The following is a 25,600-nucleotide window of genomic DNA, read 5'->3' as shown; positions in this document are numbered from 1 at the left end:
GGCTTCTGTAAAACAAAAAAAGGTCAGTATAATCAAAGGCATTTAATGTAATTCATTTTATAGTCAGAAATATCTGACATTGTTTCAATATAAAGATTTTTCCTAAGAAAGAGAGAGAATTCACATGGCGTAAACTACATTTCCCAAGATGCATTGCGAAGATTTCCAGTTCAAAGGTTACCAATACAAGGAAGTAAAGAAAAGTTCTCAGTTAATCTGTTTACAAACTATTTGGTTTAGCAGGTCATAAGCCAAGTTGCTCGCTATACACATTACAGCACCTTAAAACAAGATTTTGTTTGGAAGCTGTATTGTCTCATGTAGACTCATGGTCGCTCATGCTCTGCCGGGTTCTTTCATTGACAATACTGATGCGCTGATATATATATTTGTACATATTCGAGTAAGCGACTATATGATTCTGTCTCAATCTGAAGTTTGCAGTAAGGTAAGAATATTTTTTATCCAATTCATACTATTAAACCGATTGTATTTTTTCGTGTGCAAGTGTTACTTTTGAGATGGATATAGATGATTTAATCCTTTTGAATGTACAGTCATGTAAAATCTTTAAAGACTATGAAAATAACAATGCATTTCAAATGTCTTCCTTTCCTTTTTCAGTGCTAAGTCAGTGCTACAGGTCTGACAGCAGACAAAATGAAGATGAAGACCTTCTTCATCGTGGGACTCATTGTCCATGTAGTCTTCTTTCTCTCAATATTTGACATCTATTTCACGTCCCCTCTTGTCCATGGAATGACACCACAACGTGTCCCTCTGGCCCCTCCGGCCAAGCGCTTGGTGCTCTTTGTGGCAGATGGTCTGAGAGCCGACAGTCTCTTTAAGCCAGACAACAATGGGACAGTCAGGGCTCCTTACCTAAGGTGATGAACATGGGATAATCTTTGTCCTGTTTACCGATGTGGTCCAGAATAGTTCAGTAGCCTTTTTTTAGTGATTAAATGTTTATTAATAAAAATATTACACACACAAACTCACAGGTTTACACACAAGTTTATACACACACACACACACACACACACACACACACACACACACACACACACACACACACACACACACACACACACACACACACACACACACACACACACACACAAGTTTTTATATATGATGGGGAAAAATTAATCGTGATTAATCGCATCCAAAATAAAAGCTTGTGTTTACATAATATATGTGTGTGTATGGTGTATAACTATTATGTATATATAAATACACACACACACACACACATATGCATGTATATATTTAAGAAATATTTGCATGTATATACTGTATATATAATTTATCATATATATATATATATATATATATATATATATATATATATATATATATATATATATATATATATATATATATATATATTTGTTTTAAATAAAATGTTTACATATTTTTCTTAAATATATATATGCATGTGTGTGTGTATTTATATATACATAATAATTATTACACACACATATTATGTAAACCCAAACTTTTATTTTGGATGCAATTAATCGCGATAATATTTTCCCCAGCACTAATATATATTCACTGACATATGTTAGTGAAAGTATAAATCTAATACAACAGCTGTATTACAATAAATATAGGTTATGCCTCTTAAATATAATTGTTTTATGTGTTTATTGTGTTCTTTATGGTGTGTAAATAGATTTAACTTGTGCTTCCTATTGTTTCCTGTCATAAGGAGTGTGATTGAAGAGGGTGGCACATGGGGAGTGTCACACACGCGAGTCCCTACAGAATCACGGCCAGGTCACGTGGCTCTACTAGCGGGCTTTTATGAGGACGTTAGTGCTGTTGCCAAGGGTAGGCAGTCAGACATGTGTTTGTGTATAACCTATATGTGTGTAAACTTAATAATGTGTCTCGCATCTGTGCTTACAGGCTGGAAGGAGAATCCGGTGGAGTTTGATTCAGTTTTTAATGAGAGCAGAAATACTTGGTGTTGGGGCAGCCCTGACATATTACCAATGTTTGCTAAAGGTATAACCACACACCTGTGAGTAGATATATGTGCGTATAATGACCTTATTTGGTAGCTTTACTAGCATGTGTGTTTTGTAGGAGCCACTGGAGACCATGTGTACACTCACACTTACCCTCCAGAGCGGGAGGATTTCGCCTCCACTGATGCTTCCAGACTTGATACATGGGTATTTGATGAAGTGAAGGTAGGATACGTAATGTGCTTTAATGCAGTCGCTAAAGGTACAGACGCCCTGCACAACTGTTATTTCTGTTATACTTATTAGACCATTACCCAGCATTTAAGAATCTTCTGTTCGAAAAATCTTAAACAGTTGTTTAAACATGCTTTGTCTAAAGTATTTTAAATAATATGTCAACATTTTGGATAATTATTATGCATGCACTTTAATATGCACTTCATATTAATCCTACTATTATATACATATATACACAGTGTTATTTTAGTTTTTAATTTTAGTTTCATTACAATTTTATTACTATTTTGAATTAGCTTTTATTTGTATATTTTTAATTATTATTTTTATATAAAATAAAATATATATTTTAATTAATTTTTAGTAATTTCGTTACGCGCTTTTGTCATTTTATTATTTTTTTACATTTAAAAAAAATATTGCTATTTAGATTTAATTTATTTTTATTTCAGTTTTAGTTGTTATTTATTTCCATTTAATAATTTTAGTGCTTCAACTTAAACTTTTATTCAGTTTATTGCCAAGCAAAACTTCTTATTTAATCTAATTTAATTATCTAATGTCTAATTTAATATTTATATTTTAATTTATTTCAATTAAAATATTTTTAATAGTTTTAGTTAATGATAATAACCCTGATAATATTGATGATAATAAACCTAATATTCATACATAAAAACATACATACCGGTACTACTGTTCAAAACTTTGGGGCTGCATTTATTTGATTTAAATACAGTAGTAAAACATTCATACTGTGAAATATTATAACAATTTTAAATATAATTTTTTTTCTATTTAAATATATTTTAAAAATGCAATTTATTCCTATGATGGCAACGCTGAACTATCAGCAGCCATTATTACTCCAGTCTTCAGTGTCACATGATCCTTCAGAAATGATTATAAAATGCTGATTTTTGAATTTATTTTTTTAACTGGACTCCAAATTTTGAATGATAGTGTGTGTATATTAATTATTATATATACTATTATATAACATTATATAATAATACAATAAGACCCTGAAATCTTGTAATAAAGAATAAGGGAATCTGATTGTTAATAATCTTATTTTTTTCCTTTTTTGTTAAGGATTTTCTCAATGTTGCCAAAAGCAATGAAACTCTGCTGAATAAGGTACATGAAGAACAGAATGTGTTTTTCCTTCATCTTTTGGGTATAGACACCAATGGCCATGCTCACCGGCCCATGTCAAAGTAAGCAAAAATTAATTTCACCACACAAAATATCGCAATGTGATTAACAAGACCTTTTTCCTTTTATCTGTTTTATTTTATTATCTTATGTAAAGCCACTTCCAAACCATGTTTGTTGTAAGATAAATTGCGAGATAAATTGAATTGTATTGTAGTATAATGCGTTAAGATGTCTTAAACTGATAACTATAGAAATGCATATAATCACCTGGACATCAGTTTTACCACTAGGTGGAGCTACTACCATTGTCAAAGCCTCACATCTACTTTTTTTCTTTGGGATGTCTGTGCTTATAGGGAATATCTAGAGAACATTGGCCTGGTTGATGCTGGTGTCGCTGAAATTGTCACTGTGATGGAAGACTTTTATGGGCATGATGGAAAAACAGCTTATGTTTTTACGTCTGACCATGGCATGACAAATTGGGGTAAAACATCTCTCTGACCTAGTCTTTATTACTTTAAAGCTTTATAAATCTGTGTCAGGAAAACTTTGTTGGAAGACCTCTGAACAAAGTCATCTTTTTAAGAATGAATATATTTAGCTTGATTTATATTAAGTTCAAGTCAGCATTTTGTGTAAAAGAATATTTCATTTATACGAACTATGTGTTTTATAGGATCTCACGGTGCGGGACACCCATCAGAGACGCTGACCCCACTGGTAGCATGGGGCGCTGGGGTTCAGACAGCACAACGGGAGGGCTCTCACAAATATGACGATAATTATTTAAAAGGTTTGTTTAATGGCCCTTAGTTGTCTAACACCCCTCCGTTTCCATCAAATTAGTTTTCAGACATCATTTAATAGAGATTCAGGCATCATTAAACAGCAGAATTGATTTTGTCAATATTTCTTCTTTTGTTTCAGAATGGGGGTTAGAAACATACAAGAGAGTGGATGTCAATCAAGTGAGATTTTCTGTCTCATTTACTCTTGAAATGTCTATAAATGATTGAAACATTGCTAATCTGATGTTTTTATGGTATCCCAGGCTGATATTGCTCCACTAATGTCATCTCTTATAGGAGTTCCCTTTCCTCTGAACTCTGTGGTGAGCATGTTTTTTACAGGGCTTTCGGATCCCCAGTTTAAATCATAAAGCAGAGATATGCATGCAGTGGTTATATTATCTTCTGAAGCATTTGTTGCTTTACAGGGTGTCTTACCGCTGAATTACCTGAATAACAGCCAGCACTTTAAGGCTGAGAGCATGTATGCAAATGCTATTCAAATCTTGGAGCAGTTCAGGGTAAAGTACAGGACATTTTGGTTTGTTCTGCATTTTTTTTATTTAAAATAACCAGTTATATTTTGTTTATTAAATCAGGTGAAAATGGCGCAGAAGAAAGAAACAACAATATCTTTTCTGTTCACACCCTACCAGTGAGTAAAAGTCAATACTTAAAGGGATAGCTCACCCAATAATGAAAATTACCCCATGATTTACACATAGGACATTCTTCTTTCAGACGAATACAATTGGAGTTATATTAAAAATGTTCTGGCTCTTTCAAGCTTTATAATGGCAGCCCAACATCTGAAGCCCAAAAAAGTATATCCTTCCATAAACGTACTCCAAACGGCTCCGGGGGTTCATAAAGGCCTTCTGAAGCGAAATGATGGGTTTTTGTAAGACAAATATACATATTTAACCCATTATAAAGTAGAAATATCTAGCTTCTGGCGGATCACCTTCCGTATTCAATTTACAAAAAAAGCGCAACTGGCACGACAATGACGTTGGTCGTAGCATAAGCATTTTGAACTGCGTGAAGCGTTACACTTTCTTTGTAAGTTGATCTGGCGGAAGCAAGATATTTGACTTTATTAAGTTTTAAATATGGATACATTTCTTACACAAACCCATCCATTTACCTCAGAAGGCCTTTATTAACCCCCCGGAGCCGCGTGGAGTACTTTTATAATGGATGGATGCACTTTTTGGGGCTTCAAATTTTGTGCTGCCATTCACTGTCATTATAAAGCTTGGAAGAGCCAGGACACTTTTAAATGTAAATCCAATTGTATTTGTCTGAAAGAAGAATGTCATATACATCTAGGATGGCTTGAGGGTGAGTAAATCATGGGATAATGTTCATTTCTGGGTGAACTATCCCTTTAAGGAGACAAAATGAAAAAGCTGGGTTATTCTTGCTTTTTTATATAAAAAGGCTTGAATCTGACATTCACCTGCATTTTGCTGCAAAAACTGGTAATTCAGAAATTGCCATGGTATTGATGTCCAAATCAGGAGCACATTTATAAGATAAACGACAATGTGAACTATATTATTAGTTTTCACATGTGAACTGGTTAGCTAATCATAACAGAAGTAGTTGACGTAAAAGTAGAAACCTTAAAGGGACAGTCACCCCGAAATGAAAATGCTGTCATCATTTACTCACCCTCATGTTGTTCCAAACCTTAATGAGTTTCTTTCTTTTTTTAAACACAAAATAATATATTTTAAAGGTGCAGTGTGTAGTATTTATGAGGATCTATTGACAGAAATGCAATATAATATACATAACCATGTTTTCAGTGGTGTATAAAGACCTTACATAATGAACCGTTATGTTTTTATTACCTTAGAATGAGCCATTTCTATCTACACACACTGCGGGTCCCCTTACAGTGAAATCGCCATTTTGCGCCATCATATTTCTACAGTTGCCCTAAACGGACAAACTGCTCTACAGAGCGCTATTCACTCTCTGCTCTCTCCGACGATGACATCTTTGTCCTGTGCCAGCCACCGTAGCTTTTCTATGTGCTTCGAAAGGGAGGGGTGAGTTGTGTGTGATTGCAATTCACAACCTCACCACTAGATGCCGCTAAAATTCACACTCCTTTAAAGAATGTTGGGATTCAAACAGTTGATGGCAGCCACAGACTTCCACAGTAGGAAGAAAATACTATGGAATTCAATGGTTACCGTCAACTGTCTGGTTACCAACATTCTTTAAAATATCATCTTTTGTGTCCACCCGAAGAAAGAAAGTCATACAGGTTTGGAGCAATATGAGGGTGAGTAAATGATGACACAATTTTCATTTTGGGGTGACTGTCCCTTTAAAGGTACAGTAGGATGGGAAAACATTCTTGTTAAAAATGTTGATTATTCATTATACAATGTTCAGTCCTCGAGTTTGATTGGCTAAGCAGTTTTCTGGTATACAGCCGTCAAGGTCAGTTCAATTTGTGAGATTGTCCTTTTTGCTTCTAGGCCTCTGATCGACTCGAAACAGATGGATTTTATCCGTCAGGCAAGAGATTTGATCCATAGAGGACAGTTTAATGAAGCAGTAAGTGTTTATTTGGTTGTCGTCACGTCCGAACTGACTCGTGGATTATCTTTATTTCATTTTCCTATATCTCTCTCTGTGTTTTCCTCCAGATTCTTTATTGTGAAGATCTGATCGCCCAGGCCATGGAAGGCTTGTCATATTATCACACATATGATCGGCTCTTTCTGGGCTGCAGTGTGGTTCTGGGTTTTATTGGTTGGACTTCTTATGTGGTTTTGTTTATCCTGAAGACCCATGCTAGCCTACGCAAACCTCCATCTAACACGCATATGGTAAGCAAGAGATGTTGTATTTCAACGTGCTGCCTGTCGTCATGGCAGATCATGATTATTTTACTAATACGGTTAGTGGTATATTGGTATAAAATGTATGTTTAAAGGTGTGAGGTGTGTCACATCCTGTTTGTGTTTTGTGGTGTTCTAGGTAACCGAAATAAATCTAGGCCAGGCGTTCCTGTGTATAGGTCTTCTTGTGGCCCTGTTCTTGTGGGTCCAGTCGAGTCCTTGGACCTACTACATCTACTGCTTGCTCCCTGTGCCCGTGTGGTACTCCATCATGAGGGAGTAAGTTACTTATCCCTGATTTTGCTTAAGGACCCAGATTATTATTACCAGCATTAAAACTGTTAGGGCGATTCATTATTTTCATGTTATGGCCTATAACCGATAAATTAGATGTATTTGATTTAAATAAATAAAACATAAAACCCTACAAATTCTAATAAATCAAACAAATTTTGAATAAATAATCAATTTTTATTTTATTTTATTTAGACATCTTAATGTACAGTATGTAACAATGTAATCTAAATGTAACAATAGGAGAAATCAGCATGGTTAACTAAATATCCCCATTATTAAAACTATGGCTACTAATTATTAGGCCAATATATATATTATTAAATATTAAAATTCTTTAATATTTTGTCTAAATAAATAAAATATAAAACGTTAAAATCAATTATTTTAAACACTACAAGTGAATTGAGGCATTACAAAATTACATTATTTCTGTCTTACATTTCACCTTAGATAAGCTCATTGCTGACTGGTTTTCAGACAGGTTTTTTTTTTTTTCGTTAATTGGAATGTGTGCAGAGGATTGTGGGTGATTTGAAGAACGCAAAGGATACACTTTATGCATCCTTCAGAATGAGCTGAATGAAGGACATGAAAGTAAGGCTGTTTTGCAATGATCCTTTAAATTGAGACGTCCTTCAGTGGCAGCCGAGTTATGCAGCCTTACTAGGACGCAGCCTTCCATTTTAGAATCACCCTTTATTTTAGACTGAGTCTAAGATGGTATTCTAGATGGTTTTCGCAGGAAATTGCATGACGTGTATGGTGTGGTAGTGGCATAGGTTAGTTGTCACAACAGGCCAGAAAGGTTGACACGGACAGGCCCGGTTCCAGAATCAAATCACTGAGGGTGCTTCTGAAATTGCTGAGGGTGCTCTAGTAAAGTTTAGATAAGATAAGCAACGGCTCCACCATAGCAGTGTACAGTGAGAAATGTATGATTATTTATTTACAAGTCATTTACCAATAATTGGAATTTCAAAAATATTAAGCTACAAATTGTGTATTAATCTATTACATTTACATTACATTTATGCATTTGGCAGATGCTTTTATCCAAAGCGACTTATGTTGCATTCAAGGTACACATTTTTTTTTACATTTTGTCAGTACTTGCTTTCCCTGGGAATCGAACCCATGACCTTGGCGTTGTTAGCACCACGCTCTACTGTTTGAGCTACAGGAAAGTTACTAGTCTATTAGTCTGCCTTTACATTGCTTAATGCGTTACTAGTATTTTAACATGTCGTCTTCCTGAGAACCAGAAAAAAAAGGTTTTGTAAATTTAGATTTTTATTTATTTATTATTGTTTGGAGCATAAAAAAAAACCTTTAAAAAAATATATATATATTCCTATGTTATAGTCTATGCTATATCCTCTGCTCTGTAGAGGACACCATCCATAACCCCTTTATTGAGAAAATTAAAAGACATGAATAGACAAACAATGGGATTTTTTTTATTGTCATTCACCAAACAATTTTTAATCCAAACTTTGTATGAAGATGATTCTCAGTGTTATGAAAGATACAGAATAATTTGATATACCATTTTACTTTTTGCAATATGTGTGTAAACATGGCCATAAATGCCATTCCCATTCTATAGGCATTGCATCTATACACTGTATCTAATTTGCATATTAATGTGTTTTAATGTAAAAAGACGTGTAATAATATTTTCATAAGAATGTCTTGTATTTCATAAGAATATCCAGACTTAAAACTGTGTATGTTGTTAGAGAAATTTGTTAAATAATGTCCTCTACAGAGGCAAAACCTCTAATTTGGGTCTCAGGAGGATATTGCTGTCGAGTGGCATTTATATTTAGATGTCACTTCCGAAACTTTTCAGCATGCAATTGGCCTTCGGTCCTCTTAATAATAGTTTATTCAATGAATGACTGTAACCTCGAAAGTGAGCCAAGATCGCTACGATCACTAAAATGCTGTTGCTTTGTCAGTTCATCGCGATCTCACAAAGGTCCGTTATAAAAATGAAGTCGTCTCGTCAACAATAAATCTCTTACTCACATCATGTCTTGACTTTGTTTTTTAATGAGAGGTTTCGCAAACCTGCATCAACTCAGCACTGAATAAAAAACTCGTTTTGAGCGGTGAGATTCTGATCGCGTTCGAGAGATCAACCATCTGTGATTGGCTACATTACTCACCGCTGCAAAAACACGCTGTAAATAGATGCATTTGACTCTCTCCAGAACTCGGACACAAATGTGCAAATCTGTCAAATCTGTTTCGCCAATATTATTACAGTATCATCTGAGGGTGCTTTTGCTTGCGTTTGAGGGTGCTCTAGAGCCTGGACACGGAGCAGCTAAATCTCAAACCTCCGGGAATCACCTGTCTAAAAAAAATGCCAATCATAGGAGAGGCTGGCAAAAAGAGAACGTGACAGAGCTCGTAATAAAACAAGAATCAACATTGGCTTGGCTTTTTGGAAAATTGCATTTATTGTAATGCATTATCTTATGTGGCGTCATATTCATCTGCACAGTCACGCAGAGCTGAAGCACAACCAAAACAATGTTCTGCCACAAAATGTATGCAGTTTTGTTTTTTAACCACTAGAGTACCTTTAACTTTAATTGAGTCTGCATGCTCTTTTTTCCTGTATCGTTATATTTAAATTATATCTGCATTCGTCTTACAATTAAATATCCAATATCGATCAATATACCCGATATTGACAGATACAAATACATTTCAAATTTTCGTAGTGATATTGTTCATCTCTAATGTAAATTAATAAATGTAAATAAACTAGACAGGCCCACCAGTGTGCAAAATTATTCACATTGGAAATGGAAATGTGAACGTTTAGAAAGTCTGCATTTATTAATCACATTCAAATGTGTAAAATATCATTCCAGGTTTGTTTCTTGTCCTTACTTGATTTTGAGAGTTTGCATGTTTTCTTCTCTGTCACAGATTTGAAACTCTTGCTGGTCTGATTCGATCGATCCCCTCATTACCCCTCAGCAAATGCTTTGGATATTTGTTGCTGATTACTTTTGGAATTGAGTTACTAGTAAGTGCTTGCTTAACTGTGTGTTAGACATGATTATGACTATAACAAGGATGTTTGCTGTTTTAGTGTTAGAACTGTTTTGCACTTGTTAACTGTCACTTCTCATGTCTTGTCTTCTGGTGTTTTTAGGTCATGAGTTTTTTCTATCGGGCCATGTTGACCCTGGGGCTGGTGGTGCTGGCACTGTGGCCTATGGTTTCTGGCCTCCATACAAAAGCAAAGGTAAGGTGACCTCAAAGCCTGCTCTGATATGAGGTTTGAAAGCTGTGTTTTTGATGTCTTGTGTCATTTATGTTGCTGTAGTTCAGGTCACTGAGCTGGATGTTTAGCTGTCTCTTTTTGGCCGTGTTTCCATTGTTGCCTGTGGTGGGACGGGAACCCAACGTTAACTATGTGTAAGCACTCTTTGTTCACTTACTGATCCCAGTTAACTTTTAAACAAATTTATACTCCCATTTCAGTGATGCTGAATGACATCAGAAAGGTTCATCTTCTAAATTTGATGTGTTGTACTGCAGAATTTGTGCTGGAGTGCTGACCCTCTTCAACTTGTCCTCATACCTCTGCTCATCATGGAGATCCCCTCCTCTGATCCGAAGGGATCGTCAGCTGTTCATCTGCCAGGTAAATGTTGCCTGCCTTTTAACACTTTTTCACCATAGAAATTTTGGTGCAGACATTTGAGGTCAAAATGTTGGGATGAGGGATTCCCAAACTTTGTGGTCAATCAAACCCCTTTCACCTAAAATATTGACTTGAAATAATCCCTGAGATTTAGCTTAGTATTGTAATGATTTAACAACTCATTTGCTTGTTAGCTGTTCTTTGATGTTGTTAATGGTCACATGTCATGCAGGAAAACATATTAAGGGTGTGTTCACACTTGGCATGATGTTTGGTTAGATTAAAACCTATTTTTTTACGGTCTATGATTAAAACATACCAATTGCTCTGTTAGTGTGGTTCATTTGAATAAGTGGGAACGCTGCCATCCGAACACTGGCGCGCACCAAACAAGCGGACTGAGACCACTGAAAAGATGGGTCTCGGTCTGCTTCCAAACTAACCCTGGTGCGGTTCGAATGAAATATGAGCGCAACACAAACCAAAGACATGTAAACAAACCTAAAACGGGTCATGATGCTACCAGATGCAACCCTTAAAAGGACCGGAATGCTGAAGAAAATACTATTAAAAATTACCTTAATTTTGGAAAAATACTTTGTATTAAAAATCTTTTTTTAAATGATTCAATACAGTGAATGACAGCCATCTGCGGTCTCCCACTGGCTTGCACGATTGGCAGTTTTAGTGTCAAGTGATTAATTTACAAATTAACGAAAGATAACCTCTATGCCTTCATCTCCGAAAACATTATTTTTGTCTTACATTTCAACTTGGATAAGCTCATTGCTGACTGGTTTTCAGTCTTTTTCTTTTCTTTTCGTGAATTAGAATGTGTGCAAAGGATTGTGGTTGATTTGAAGAACACAAAGGATACACTTGATGCATCCTTCAGAATGAGCTGAATGAAGGACATGAAACGAAGGCTGTCTTGTAATGATCCTTTAAATTGAGACGTCCTTCAGTGGCAGCCGAGTTATGCAGCCTTACTAGCACGCAGCCTTCCATTTGAGAATCACCCTATATTTTTAGTCTAAGATGGTATTCTAGATTAGATCGATCCCCTCATTACCACTCAGCAAATGCTTTGGATATTTTTTGCTGATTACATGTGGAATTGAGTTACTAGTAAATGCTTGCTTAACTGTGTGCTAGACATGATTATGACTATAACAAGTATGTTTGCTGTTTTAGCACTTTAGGAAATATGAGGTGTTAACTATGTTACCTCACACAGCATTGTTTTGGATGTTCGGTAAGTTCCATTGCGAAATATACATAATAAAAGCTGACCAATCAGGTTGTGGACCTATCCCTATGCCTTTAGGTTTTTTTCAGTATCTAAAGTGAACGCTAAGCAGACCAGAACTAAAGGGGGGTTTCTTTGGTCCGGACCAAACAAACCAAGTGAACTACAACTACCAAGTGTGAACATACCCTAATATACATACATTTAAAAAAAAATATTTTTAAAGTTAGTGTTTTGTTTTTATTTTTTACATTTTTTACATATTTTTAAATTAATTATAAGCTTTTCATCAACTCACAGACCCCCTTACAGTTCCCTCATTTGCAAACCCCTATGTTTAAAAATAGTGATCCAGGATACGGTTCTGTAAAGAACTGGTTCAGGCGAGATTGAGAAATCCAGAACATGAGAACCAGGAAATTAAGGCAGATGTCTCACCAAAAGAACTAGGCACAGAACAAAAGAAAGGGAGGACACAAGGGCTATACAGTAAATACACTAGGAAGTAATGACTTAACAAGATATACAATTGGCAAATAATAAGAACGTCAAAATAATTGCCATTGAAAACCCAAAAGCACATGGAAATCAAAACAAAAGATACCCAGTAGCATTAAAGGTTCATATGGGCTCCATTATGGTTCTCAATGGGTATGAAAGAAGTTTGACCTATTTTGCAGTTGTAAACTGCAATTGATTGTGTATAATTTGTGTTATAGTGCATTTCCTGTTGCTGATTATCTCTGTGAAATTTCCTTTAATCTCTTGCAACCCAGCAGACAGACTCAAGCATGTTCTGTATGTTTTGCTAGTAAAACCAAAAAGGAAAAAACATGAGTACTGTAGATTACTATTTTACGCCCATGACCTCGTAGATTACTATTTTACAGGGAGTGCAGAATTATTAGGCACGTTGATTTTCTGATCATATTTTTTTTCCAGGCACATTTGACCAATTCCAAACCACAGTAATCCTAATAACTACTATTGATTTAGTATTTAATAATGTATAAGTGATATATAATTGTTCATGAAGGCTGGAAATGAAAATCACCTTATATTCAGGTGTGCAGAATTATTAGGCATGTTTTCTTTTACAGATAAATTGAGCCAAAAAAGAGATTTAACTCAGACTGAAAAGTCAAAAAGTATTAAATGCCCATGAGAAGGATGCAATACTAATGCAATACTAGACATTGCAGTTAAGGCATGACCATTGGACAGTGAAATGCTCGTTGGGTCAGCAGGATCTGACAAAAACAGGTGGTGAAGAAAAGACACCTGTTAACCGCAAAAGAATTAAGAATTAAGGTGAAGAATTAAGGGTGAAACCATCAGGAACCCTTTAGTCTCCAGCGCCACCATTTTCCAGAGCTGCAACCTACCTGGAGTCTCCAGAAGTGCAAGGTGTCAGGATCTCAGAGACTTCAGTTAGGTAAAGAATCCTAAAAAAATGACCCCCACTAGATAAGAATCACAAGCTGAAGTGTTGTAAAATACATATTTGGCTCAATTTATCTGTAAAAGAAAACATGCCTAATAATTCTGCACACCTGAATATAAGGTGATTTTCATTTCCAGCCTTCATGAACAATTATATATCACTTATACATTATTAAATACTAAATCAATAGTAGTTATTAGGATTACTGTGGTTTGGAATTGGTCAAATGTGCCTGGAAAAAAAATATGATCAGAAAATCGACGTGCCTAATAATTCTGCACTCCCTGTACACCCATGACCTCATCACATGCTCATTATCATCACATTACTAAATAATATAACCATTTAAATCGGCACGCCCGGCATCTAAATGTAACCCAATTTAAATTGATCTGGGACGCTTTTCTGCATGCATTTCCAGATGGTGCAGGTGGTGCTGTGTACTTATACCCTGACCAGTACCCACTCCAGTCTGCAGCTCAAGCAAGGCCTGCCGCTCTTCAACCAGATCGTTAGCTGGTTCACACTAGGTTTGTCATCTCCATTTCCCTGATGCTCTATTACCGATGTAGACTCATTGAATTAAACGGGTAGTTTACCCAAAAATGAAAATTCTGTCATTTACTCACCCTTATTTTTTTTTTTTCAAACTTCTATGACTTTCTTTGTTCTGTGGAATACAATGTCCATACAATGGGGTCCACTGTTCTTTTGGACCCCAAAATATCTTGTCTAGACAAAAAGGAAGTCATACAGGTTTGGAATGACTTGAAAATGAGTAAATATGTCAGGAACCTTTGACCTTAAAGGATTAGTTTACTTTAAAATGAAAATTCCCCTATGATTTACTCACCCTCAAGCCATTCTAGGTGTATATGACATTCTTCTTTCAGACGAATACAATCGGAGTTATATTAATAAATATCCTGAAGCTTCCAAGCTTTATATTGGCAGTGAAGGGGTCCATTGAATTTAAAGCTCAAAAAAGTGCATCCATTCATCATAAATGTACTCCACCCGACTCCGGGGGGTTAATAAAGGCCTTCTGAAGAGAATCAATGGGTTTGTGTAAGAAAAATATCCATATTTAAACCTTTATAAAGTAAAATATCTAGCTTCTGTCAGACCGCCTTCCATTTTCAACTTACGAAGAAAGTGTAACGCCTCTCGCAATTCAAAACGCTTGCGCTGCGTTACGCTTTTTTCGTAAGTTGGCTTGGAAGTGTCTGCATATTTATTAATATAACTCTGATTGTGCTCATCAGAAAGAAGAAAGTCTTATACACCTAGGATGAGTAAATCATGGGGTAATTTTCATTTTAAAGGGAACTAATCCTTTAAGTTTTTTCAGTGTTAATTAAAAAACTTTCATGTTACCCTGGCTTAAAGTGCCCCTATTATGCCATTTTAAAGTTTCCTAATTTAGTTTTGGAGGTCTCCAACAACAGGCTTACACGCATCAAAGGTCAAAAATAACTTGGAGACAATAACTTTATATAAGATGCACTTTCAGATTTAAAACTTTGCAGGATGTTTTCATAGGGCTGTACGATTAATCGAAAAATAATGGAAACCGAAATTCAGAACCTCTAACCGACGTATTTTTCCCATGTCGGTTATTTCGGTTTTAGTCACAGGACTCCGCCCCGTCCGTCACATCAAGTGCAGTTTGCAGGCACACTGAGAGATGCAGGAGTAGTTATCTTTGTTTATAGATATCCCGAATCACTATAGTAACTGCATGTTTTACACAGTTTATACAGGTAAGTTAATTTCCGTTCTTATAGCCTACGCGCTGCCACACACACACACACACACACACACAGACGGCGCGCGCAAGCCCCGAGGCCAGATCGATTTCACTTTCGTCCTCATAAAGTTTGTCAAGTAAATGCGTTTAAAGGCTTGAACATTTAAAGCGATTGTGCACTATTCAAAAACAACAATACAGAAAACGTATCCGTTCAGTGCTCAGCTTTGTGTCGCGTCTCTGACAACGCGCGCGCGCGCCTTGAAGGCAGACCTGCGTCCTCACAAAGCTTTGTCAGTTGTATGTGTTTTAAGGCTTGCCAGTTTGCATATTAAAGCGATTTTACACCATCAGATGTCGAACTAATGCCTGATATATTGTGACAAACGAGCACTCAGACAGAAGCTCGCACATCACCTGAAAATCGCGCGCAGAGAGCAGCGCAGAAACGCAGTGTCAACGCTGTTCTGTGACTAAAGTAAAGTCACTAAAGTAGCTTAGAAACTCAACCATTATAGGCATATATTTTAATACCTTTGAAGTTAGTACAAACCACAGCTTCATAATGAATAAACGGTATGAGCAATTCACACACACAATCACTCTCTCATTAATGCATTCAAATAAATGTAATGTAGGCCTACTGTGCTAATTTATCTGATGTACAACAAGCAGAAATCTGCCCCATAGACAATAACTGCTGAAAGTGAACCGTTTCCTTCAAGTATTTAAAAAAATCACAAAATTCACCTTTTCATAAAAATAAAAAAAATCCACCTTTAATAGTAGAAAATATTTACAGTAAAAACCTTATCAGGAACTTACTCAAAAATCTTATGAGGGCAAAAAATGGAAAGCAAAAAAACAAAAACAAATAAACGTTCATTAATCGTAATCGTGGTAAAATGTTCAATTAATCGAGGTTTTTATTTTTGGTCAAATCGTTACAGCCCTATGTTTTCATTCGCTTAGAACTATGTTACACACTACATGAAAGGTAATTTAAAAAAAACCATAATGGGTGCACTTTAATATGCAGAGCCAGCTATAAATAAGCTGTGTGGCATCTTTAACCAATGACTTGCACTTCTTCTTTTCTTCCATCCTGTTTGTACTTCATCCCCTATTCTCTCACGGTTTCTTTTCAGTTTCCTCATTTTTGATACCATTATTGAGTTCAACCAGGCTCTTTCAGAGACTGCTGAGTATCCTGATGTCATTGGTGTGCGTCTACCTTCTTCTGAGCACAGGGTAAATAACACTGACCTAATGCCATCTTATCAGAAGTTATGTGTCAGTGCTAATTTTATGAGCACGTTAGATTTAGTCAAATTCTTCTTTTGAGGTTGTCCATCTAAGGAAATGGAATTTGAAAGGAAACCACATAGTGCGTGCAGTGAGCCGTTAAGTTGCAACAGTTTTCAATTCAGCAGCGGACTGGTTTGAGACGGTTTCAACTACAGAATATATTTAAATAAATAATGATTTAAATTCATTATGAATGAAATACACTACCGTTCAAAAAGCTGGGGTCAGTAAAAATATAGTAAAAACAGTAATATTGTGAAATATTATTAGAATATTTTCTATTTTAATCTATTTTAAAAATGAACTTATTCCTGTGAAAGCAAAGCTGAAGTTTAATGTTCAATGTTGAAAATGGTTGTGGTGTGTAATATTTTTGTGGATATTTTGATGAATTGAACATTCAAAAGAACATAATCCATTTGAAATAGAAATCCTTTCTAACATTATTATTGGAAATTATTAATTTCTTAAAAAAATTGTTACTGACCCTAAACTTTGATCAGTAGTGTATATTCTTAACATTAATCAAATTAATTACATGATTAATTGATCTGCAAATGAATTTTTAAACATGGTTTTGTTTATATTATAAAACAGCTAGATCGTATTGTCTTGTCATTAATGTAGTGCATATTTACATGTATGAGTATTATCTTTAAGCATATGTTTTATACACAACGAAAATAGCCTGCGACCGAAATGACAGAATCGGCAGTTGCGGACTAGATTGCATCGTAAATGTTTATATGGTTGTCAGTGCATGTGACACTATACACTCACCTAAAGGATTATTAGGAACACCTGTTCAATTTCTCATTAATGCAATTATTTAATCAACCAATCACATGGCAGTTGCTTCAATGCATTTAGGGGTGTGGTCCTGGTCAAGACAATCTCCTGAACTCCAAACTGAATGTCAGAATGGGAAAGAAAGGTGATTTAAGCAATTTTGAGGGTGGCATGGTTGTGCCAGACGGGCCGGTCTGAGTATTTCACAATCTGCTCAGTTACTGGGATTTTCACGCACAACCATTTCTAGGGTTTACAAAGAATGGTGTGAAAAGGGAAAAACATCCAGTATGCGACAGTCCTATGGGCGAAAATGCCTTGTTGATGCTAGTGGTCAGAGGAGAATGGGCCGACTGATTCAAGCTGATAGAAGAGCAACTTTGACTGAAATAACCACCCGTTACAACCAAGGTATTAGGGATGGCTCGATACCACAATTTTGTCTTCGGTACAGTACCACAATCTAATACCGAAGTACCGATATTAAATCGATACCATACAGGGTCTGAATTTTGATGCGGGTCTTGCGCATAATTTTACTCACTCTCGCAAGTTTTGGGTTTATGAAGCGGGAAATTACCGCAAATGTTTATTATTAAATTAATCAACAAAGATTATCACATCAATCAGTCATTTGGAAACTTTTTTATAAGAAATTTCAGCATTACTGCGCGTCTCCATTCTCTCAAAATGAGCAAATTGCTTCTAGCTTTAAAAGACACCGCACCTGCACTATAAAAGCATCTGCGCGCTTTCAGATTCAACACTTTCGCTTCCATTGCGGGACAGCTGACGGAAATCACTGCCCACATCTTTTTAAACCTTGCCAATTTGAACATGCAAAGCAGTTTTATAGCATTTCGTAATACATATGGGATGAGAGCTCTTTGAGAGAGAGTTTTCTTTGCACTCATGCCAACAACAAACACACACACACACACACAAGCCTAAAGAGCTCGCGCATTCCAAATTAAGTTGTTTTTCCTCAGTCAAATACACACAAAATTGTCAAAAATGTCAATCTTTAGTGAGTAGTTACATAAACACAGTTGGTTATGTCTTTCGCGGATGTAAATTGTGCAAAAGTATGCGTGCAAATATTATGAGGTCTAAACGTCACTGGTTGAAACGAACGCTGGAAATTTCATTATATTCAAACGATACGATCTTATGTATGTGCGTTAATCAGTGTTAAAAGAAAAATGTCTAAATTAGATTGTTTGATTTATGCACTCACCTGTCGATCTCTTAAAGGGTTAGTTCACCCAAAAATGAAAATTCTGTCATTAATTACCCTCATGTCATTCGACACCCGTGAGACCTCCGTTCATCTTCGGAACACAAATGAAGATATTTTAGTTGAAATCTGATGGCTCTGAAAGGCCTCCATTGGCACAGTCCATCTCACTACAGTGGTTCTACAATAACTTTATGGAGTGACGAGAATAGTTTTTGTGCGCAAAAAAACCCTAAATAACGACTTATATAGTGATGACGATTTCAAAACACGGCATCATGAAGCTTCGAAGCGTTATGAATCAGCGAGTCGATTCAGCGGTTTGGATCGCCAAATTTCAGCAGTTTGGCGGTTTGACACGCAATCCGAATCATGATTCGACTCACTGATTCATAACGCTTCAAAGCTTCATGATGCCGTGTTTTGAAATCATCATGAGGGTAAGTAATTAATGACAGAATTTTTATTTTTGGGTGAACTAACCCTTTAATGTCTTACAAGTCAGGAATTAAGTGACCGATGCTTGGCAAGGTTTGATGGTTCTTCAGCAGTTTTATAAGCAAAGTAATTCCAAATTTCACGTCTACTCCTGTCTTTATTAATGAGTTTTGTGCGTGTTGAGTGAGAATCAACTGCTGTATTCATCTTGTTCTGTTGCCACATTTGCCGGTTTCACGTCAGTTTGGGTAGCGCGCTGCCACCTAGCGGTGAACTTCGGAACAGCAACATATACCAAAATGAGCAAAATCATGATATCGTACCGTTTGAAATAAAATATATACCGGTATTTTTCCAGTACCGGTATACCGCGCATCCCTACGAGGTATGCAGCAAAGCATTTGTGAAGCCACAACACGTACAACCTTGAGGCGGATGGGCTACAACAGCAGAAGACCCCACCGGGTACCACTCATCTCTACTACAAATAGGAAAAAGAGGCTACAATTTGCACAAGCTCACCAAAATTGGACAGTTGAAGACTGGAAAAATGTTGCCTGGTCTGATGAGTCTCGATTTCTGTTGAGACATTAAGATGGTAGAGTCAGAATTTGGCGTAAACAGAATGAGAACATGGATCCATCATGCCTTGTTACCACTGTGCAGGCTGGTGGTGGTGGTGTAATGGTGTGGGGGATGTTTTCTTGGCACACTTTAGGCCCCTTAGTGCCAATTGGGCATCGTTTAAATGCCACGGCCTACCTGAGCATTGTTTCTACTAAAATGACCTCCACAGTCACCAGATCTCAACCCAATAGAGCATCTTTGGGATGTGGTGGAACGGGAGCTTCGTGCCCTGGATGTGCATCCCACAAATCTCCATCAACTGCAAGATGCTATCCTATCAATATGGGCCAACATTTCTAAAGAATGCTTTCAGCACCTTGTAGAATCAATGCCACATAGAATTAAGGCAGTTGTGAAGGCGAAAGGGGGTCAAACACAGTATTAGTATGGTGTTCCTAATAATCCTTTAGGTGAGTGTATAATTTTGGTTTTAATAAGATTTTACCAATAAATAGGCAAGAATAAACCTGGGGCCTATACCATGAAGCCGGTTTAGCTTGCTAGCCAGATATGTTTAAGCTTAGGTTGTGCCAATCCTGGGTTTTAGGTACCATTAAAGTGGGTTGGCTTTTAGCAGTGTTCATCTCCATAGTAACTTGCGCTCCATGGCTAACCTGCTCCAGGACAGGTTATGTTCTGGATAAGAGATCTCAAACTGAAATTGGACCAATACACTGTGAAAGTGACACACCTCTGATGCAATAAAGTCACTCCCCGTTTCTACTCCAAATGAAAGGTCACTACATAGCAAATGGTTTTTAAAGACTAAAGCGTCTGGCTTTTAACAATGCTTATTTATAATAATAATAATTTTGAATGATTTAGATATAATTTATGTAATTATTATACCCTTAATCAATTACACGTGTATCATTTTAGTTAATCAATCATTAATAGGCACTTTGTTAAAATGAATATAAATAGCCTTTATAAAGGTCATACAAATAAGCTATAAATCAATAAATAAAGCTATAAAAATTACTGCATGTTCAATTCTCTCAATATATCAACTAAACTAACTTCATAACTTTTACTTGCATTGACGTATAAGATTTTTCTTTAAGTTGTCCTCTTTCATAGACAGCTCTTTTCTTCTTGCTGTGAAAATTCGTTTAAATTCTTAATATTTTTCAATCATGAAATATTCTGTCGAAGAGAGAAATGAATCCCGCTGCTTCACTGATCCACAGCATGTGATTGGCTGTTCACTACTGATGTCACAGCTAAACTCCTAAACTCAGGATCAAAGCCTGAGTTGACTGAGAAAGCTGCTGATCAGCATTGTGGGACCAACAAGCCTGAATAGATTGGTTTGGTTTTGTCAACTCGAAACTAATCCTGTAACCCTGAGTTTGTTAAACTACCATCATGGTACAGGCCCCTGGTGTCCTCCATGATTCCTGTTCATTCCGACAACAAAGCACTTGAATGCAACAAGCTTGTAATCACGACTTATGAAATTTCCGATAGCGCGTGAAGGCACCATTATAGCGGCAGACAAGCACTCGAATGAAGAGAACGACTGGTGTGGATGCTAAAATAGTTATCCTTAAAGTTATCGTTCTTGGTGTGAACGGGCCTTTATTCTAATAGCTATTTGGTTTGTTTTCTGTGAAGGTATGAAGCTCTTTTCCCCCCGGTGCTGTCATGGCTCATGTTTGCATGGATCAACATTGAGCAGGAAACCATAACCACTCAGGAAAGTTCATATCGAACTGAGGTAATGCTGTCCCTTCCTCTAACAGGTTTTTTTTAGGGGCTTCCCTTCAGCCTCTATGAGTAATAGCTTCAATTCTTGTCTTCTTATGTCTCTTTTTTTTTTTTTTTTTTTTTATAAACTTGCAAACCACAATAGTACAGCTTTGCTTTTTCTTTACTGATTATACCGTTTCCTGTTTTCTCAGCTCTCCAGCATTGATTTTGCTGAAAATATTGACATTACCAAAATCAGGCAGCTGAGACTGGATGACATTCGGAGATCTTACTTTTTTGCATCCTTTTGAACTACAGACCTTTTGATTTGTGTCTTATAATTGCTAATAAATATTTTTTAATGTTTACAATCCTTAACTGTTTAAATAGGTGTTTTTCATAATAACGGCATTCTTTGGCTGTGGTAATATTGCTTCTATCAACAGGTAAGCTGCTTGATAAAAATAGTGCTATAAAATAGACTTAATATATAATACATACATAATATAATTATGCCTTGATCTACCCACACAGTTTCGATCCAGCCTCAGTGTACTGCTTTCAGACTGTCTTCAACCCATTCATCATGGGCGGCCTGTTAATGTGGAAGGTATGGCACTTGCTCAACCTTAAAGTCCCTGTAAAGGCAATTCTGAGATTTGTTTCTAAACACATTATAAATGTTAGAAATGTATTGCTGAAACACGTTACAAAGACTGTGAACTGTGTAGTACTGAATTGTGAAGTTAGACCATTAAACAGTTTTTCACCGATGCTGTGTTCAGGATTTTTTTAGGCGTGGCTAAAACGGTGGCTCGGTGACGCACTGGAGCCACTGTGCATATGGCCCCTCCCCCTACACTATCATAACTGTCTATGACGCATTGAAGCCACTGAGCCTGGCTCCTCCCCAAACATTATCATAACTGTTGATGACGCACTGGAGCCACTGAGCCTGGCTCCTCCCCTATCACTATCAAAACTAGAGCACATTCGCATCAGTTCGCCCGCTCGATTGCGAGTTACTGTCAGTACTGTTAGTTACTATAGCCTACAACTTAGTACAAAACAAAAACGATGATATCAAGAAGAGGTGGATTAATTTTGTGAACAGCTACCTTGATGGAGAGCTGAGGATCACCACCAACACCTGCCTCTGCAGTGACTTTACACTGGATAGTTTTACAAACTTTCATCTGAGACAAATGGAATTCACTGATAATGCGCTGCAAAATGGGGCCGAACCGATTATCTCCTGCCCGGGCCTTCATCCTCCCGTCCCGTCCCGCCGACATCTGGTGCCCTCGTGAGCTGTACGTGAGTGTTGTCTTGTGTGCTCACGGCAGCTTTCCCGCGAGTGGGCGTGGTTTCAGCGCAGACACGCCCCCAGCGTTTAAAAGCATAGAATGCTGCTTATTTTTTCAAGTTTTTGATAAGCCATTTGATTTACTTGGTGGATTTTTTTTATGATTCAAATTTGGCTGGGTGGTTAATTACACATTTGTCTGTGGTGTGACAAACTCAGAACACATATTTAATTTTGACTTTACAGGGACTTTAAAGGGATAGTTCACCCAAAAATGAAAATTATCCCATAATTTACTCACCCTCAAGCCATCCTAGGTGTATGACTTGGGCTTGGCCTTCAGATTTTGGGCTGTCATTCACTGCCATTATAATGCTTGGATTAGCCAGGATATTTTTCAATATAACTCCGATTGTATTCGTTTGAAAGAAGAATGTTAAGTACGCCTAGGATGGCTTGAGGGTGAGTAAATCATGGGCTCGTTTTCATTTTTGGATTTCAAATTGATGCTCTTTTTTTTATTAGTGCACAACTATATGCATCTTTCCACTGTTTCATCCTCTTTTAGGTTTTAATTCCATTTGTAATTGTGATGTGCACATTCGAAAGCATTCAAGTGTCAACGCAGCTCTCATCACGAAGGTACTTTCACAATGACCGTGTGTAGACTGACCGCTTCTTAAAGCATGTGCTATATTTGAGCTCAAGCCCTTCATAGACACTTCCTTGTTCATCGGAACTTTGGAATCAAGAGTTTATGATGAGCAATTTGGATATATGATAAAAATGATAAGTCCAATTTGGATATGTTCCTATGGAATCTTCAAAAAGAAAAAAGAGAAGGAAATGGTGGCCATGAATGAACAATTTGTTCCCATGACTTGCAAATATGTCAGCACATTTGACTAATTAGTTCCCTTGTTTTCAGTAAATAGCATGCACGTCGCAGGATATAATAAATCGTGGCCACGTTGTACTAATTTGTTCCATTGTTTTAATTGAATCAAAACAAGGGAACAAATTAGTTCAACAAATAATTTTTTATATATTTTTTTTCCGCATGTGCAGGGCTCTGTATGTTCCTGCATAGGTGGAACAAAATATTTGTGTATATATTTATATATAACATTATTTTGCATATGTTCACATAAAATCTGCATTTGTTTTATAGCCTTTTCCTCGTTGTGCTTGTCATTTCAGACTTGATGGCACTGGTAAGCTTATTAAAAATGTGTATTGTTGCTTTTTAATAACCATTTTATTTTATTATTGATTTGAACTTTTCTGTTCTTTTTCACCAGCACTTCTTTTTCTTAGTAAAAGATTATGGAAGCTGGCTTGACATAGGAACTAGGTGGGTTGACTCTATTATTTTAGCTTCCATCTTGTTATCCATGTGAAACACAAGCTCACTTTTGAGATTGCATCTGTCATTGCATGCATGTGTGTAAATGCAATGCACATATTGCACAAATATGATAAAATGTTTCTTCTGTGTTGCAGTATTAGTCACTTTGTCATCGTAATGTCCATGACCATCTTCCTCATGTTGCTGAGTGTCATGACGCACATTTTAACCTCCAAGAGAATCATCATCGGACAGAAACGAAAGATGCACTTTAGGTGACGACCTCACACCTGGACCTCCCTCCTAATGTTTACAAGGTGCATAAAACAAACATTCAACAGCACAATAATATGACTGATGTTCAGCATGGTTTTCCTGTTTCTGTGAATTTCTTAACATCAATATTACTTAAGACATATGGCTCTGCATCTTAAACTGTAAGAGGAAGACTTGTAAAAAAAATAATAAGAAAAGTGATCTGTTATTAATACATATATTGAATGTGTAGGTATTTTAGTTCTGAGAAAGGTTAAAGGGAAAGTACTTGATTATGTCTCTGTATATGTACATGATTTATGCCAAAGGTGAGGAATGTTACGGTACTGATATGTCAGCTGATTTGAACCGGGATCTAATTCTCGGATGGTATTATGATAAATGTGTTGTTTTATAATACTGTATTTTTAATATTTTTGTGTAAAATTATTTATTTACAATAAACCTTTACATTAATTGTCCTTAAACGTTTTTTATAAAATCACAAAAACTCTCGACCTTTGACAATGTCAGCACATTGCCAGGTTCAAGTAAAATACATAGGAAATATACACTACTTTTAAAACGTTTGGGGTCAGTAAGAATTTTTTAAGGTAAAGGACAGATTCAATTCATCACAAATGACAGTTAAGACATGTAAATTTCAAATACATACTGTTCTTTTGAACTTCATATTCATCAAAGAATCCTGAAAAGAAAATCCTTTTCAGACAAACATTAAGCAGCACAACAGTTTTCAACATTGATATTAATAAGAAATGTAGCAGCAAATCAGTATTTTTTTTTTTTGAAGTATAATAAGAAATATAAGAAATAAATGTAATTTTTTTTTTTAAATATTAAAGCCACAATATGTAATTTTCCGCCACTAGAGGTGGTTTATTGAAAACAAAGGTATCGCTTGATGACGCCTTGATTTGTTGTATGCTATAATGCTACTCTGTTAATTTGCTCGATGGCTATATGAGACACTTGTTGCACACTGCACTATGCTAGATCGATATTAGGCATGGCGGTAAATCAAGAAAATGAGATTTAAACAATAAGACTGTGTTGAGCTATAAAACAATGATTAGTTTTCTGTCGATGAATGTATCCAAACTGTTGCTCACCTGTCTAATAAAACGCGTAATATAT

General features: G+C 36.3%; 1 protein-coding gene across 2 annotated transcripts; it reads left to right on the top strand.

Annotated features, from left to right (window-relative positions):
• Positions 1-160: 160 nt before the first annotated feature.
• On the top strand, positions 161-25,600 carry pign (phosphatidylinositol glycan anchor biosynthesis, class N). 2 transcript variants are annotated; one of them, XM_079806592.1, is made up of 29 exons: positions 161-448; positions 625-887; positions 1,718-1,839; positions 1,918-2,016; positions 2,098-2,204; positions 3,312-3,436; positions 3,734-3,864; positions 4,057-4,173; positions 4,308-4,348; positions 4,432-4,491; positions 4,597-4,689; positions 4,768-4,823; positions 6,667-6,745; positions 6,838-7,020; positions 7,172-7,311; positions 10,276-10,375; positions 10,505-10,597; positions 10,679-10,770; positions 10,894-10,999; positions 14,114-14,222; positions 16,591-16,693; positions 21,459-21,561; positions 21,746-21,832; positions 21,924-21,979; positions 22,068-22,143; positions 23,408-23,481; positions 24,011-24,053; positions 24,141-24,193; positions 24,343-25,600. In XM_079806592.1, the coding sequence occupies exons 2-29, from the start codon at positions 661-663 to the stop codon at positions 24,464-24,466; spliced, it is 2,799 nt and encodes a 932-aa protein (XP_079662718.1). In that variant the 5' UTR covers positions 161-448; positions 625-660; the 3' UTR covers positions 24,467-25,600. The 2 variants fall into 2 exon arrangements, with proteins under 2 accessions (XP_079662718.1, XP_079662719.1); XM_079806593.1 differs by having other exon boundaries at positions 167-448; positions 24,040-24,053; positions 24,343-24,924.

Source organism: Gobio gobio, assembly GCF_949357685.1.
Source record: "Gobio gobio genome assembly, chromosome: 23".
Lineage (NCBI taxonomy): Eukaryota > Metazoa > Chordata > Actinopteri > Cypriniformes > Gobionidae > Gobio > Gobio gobio.
The sequence above is the reverse complement of the archived record's forward strand: the minus strand, read 5'-3'. Positions and strand labels throughout refer to the sequence as shown.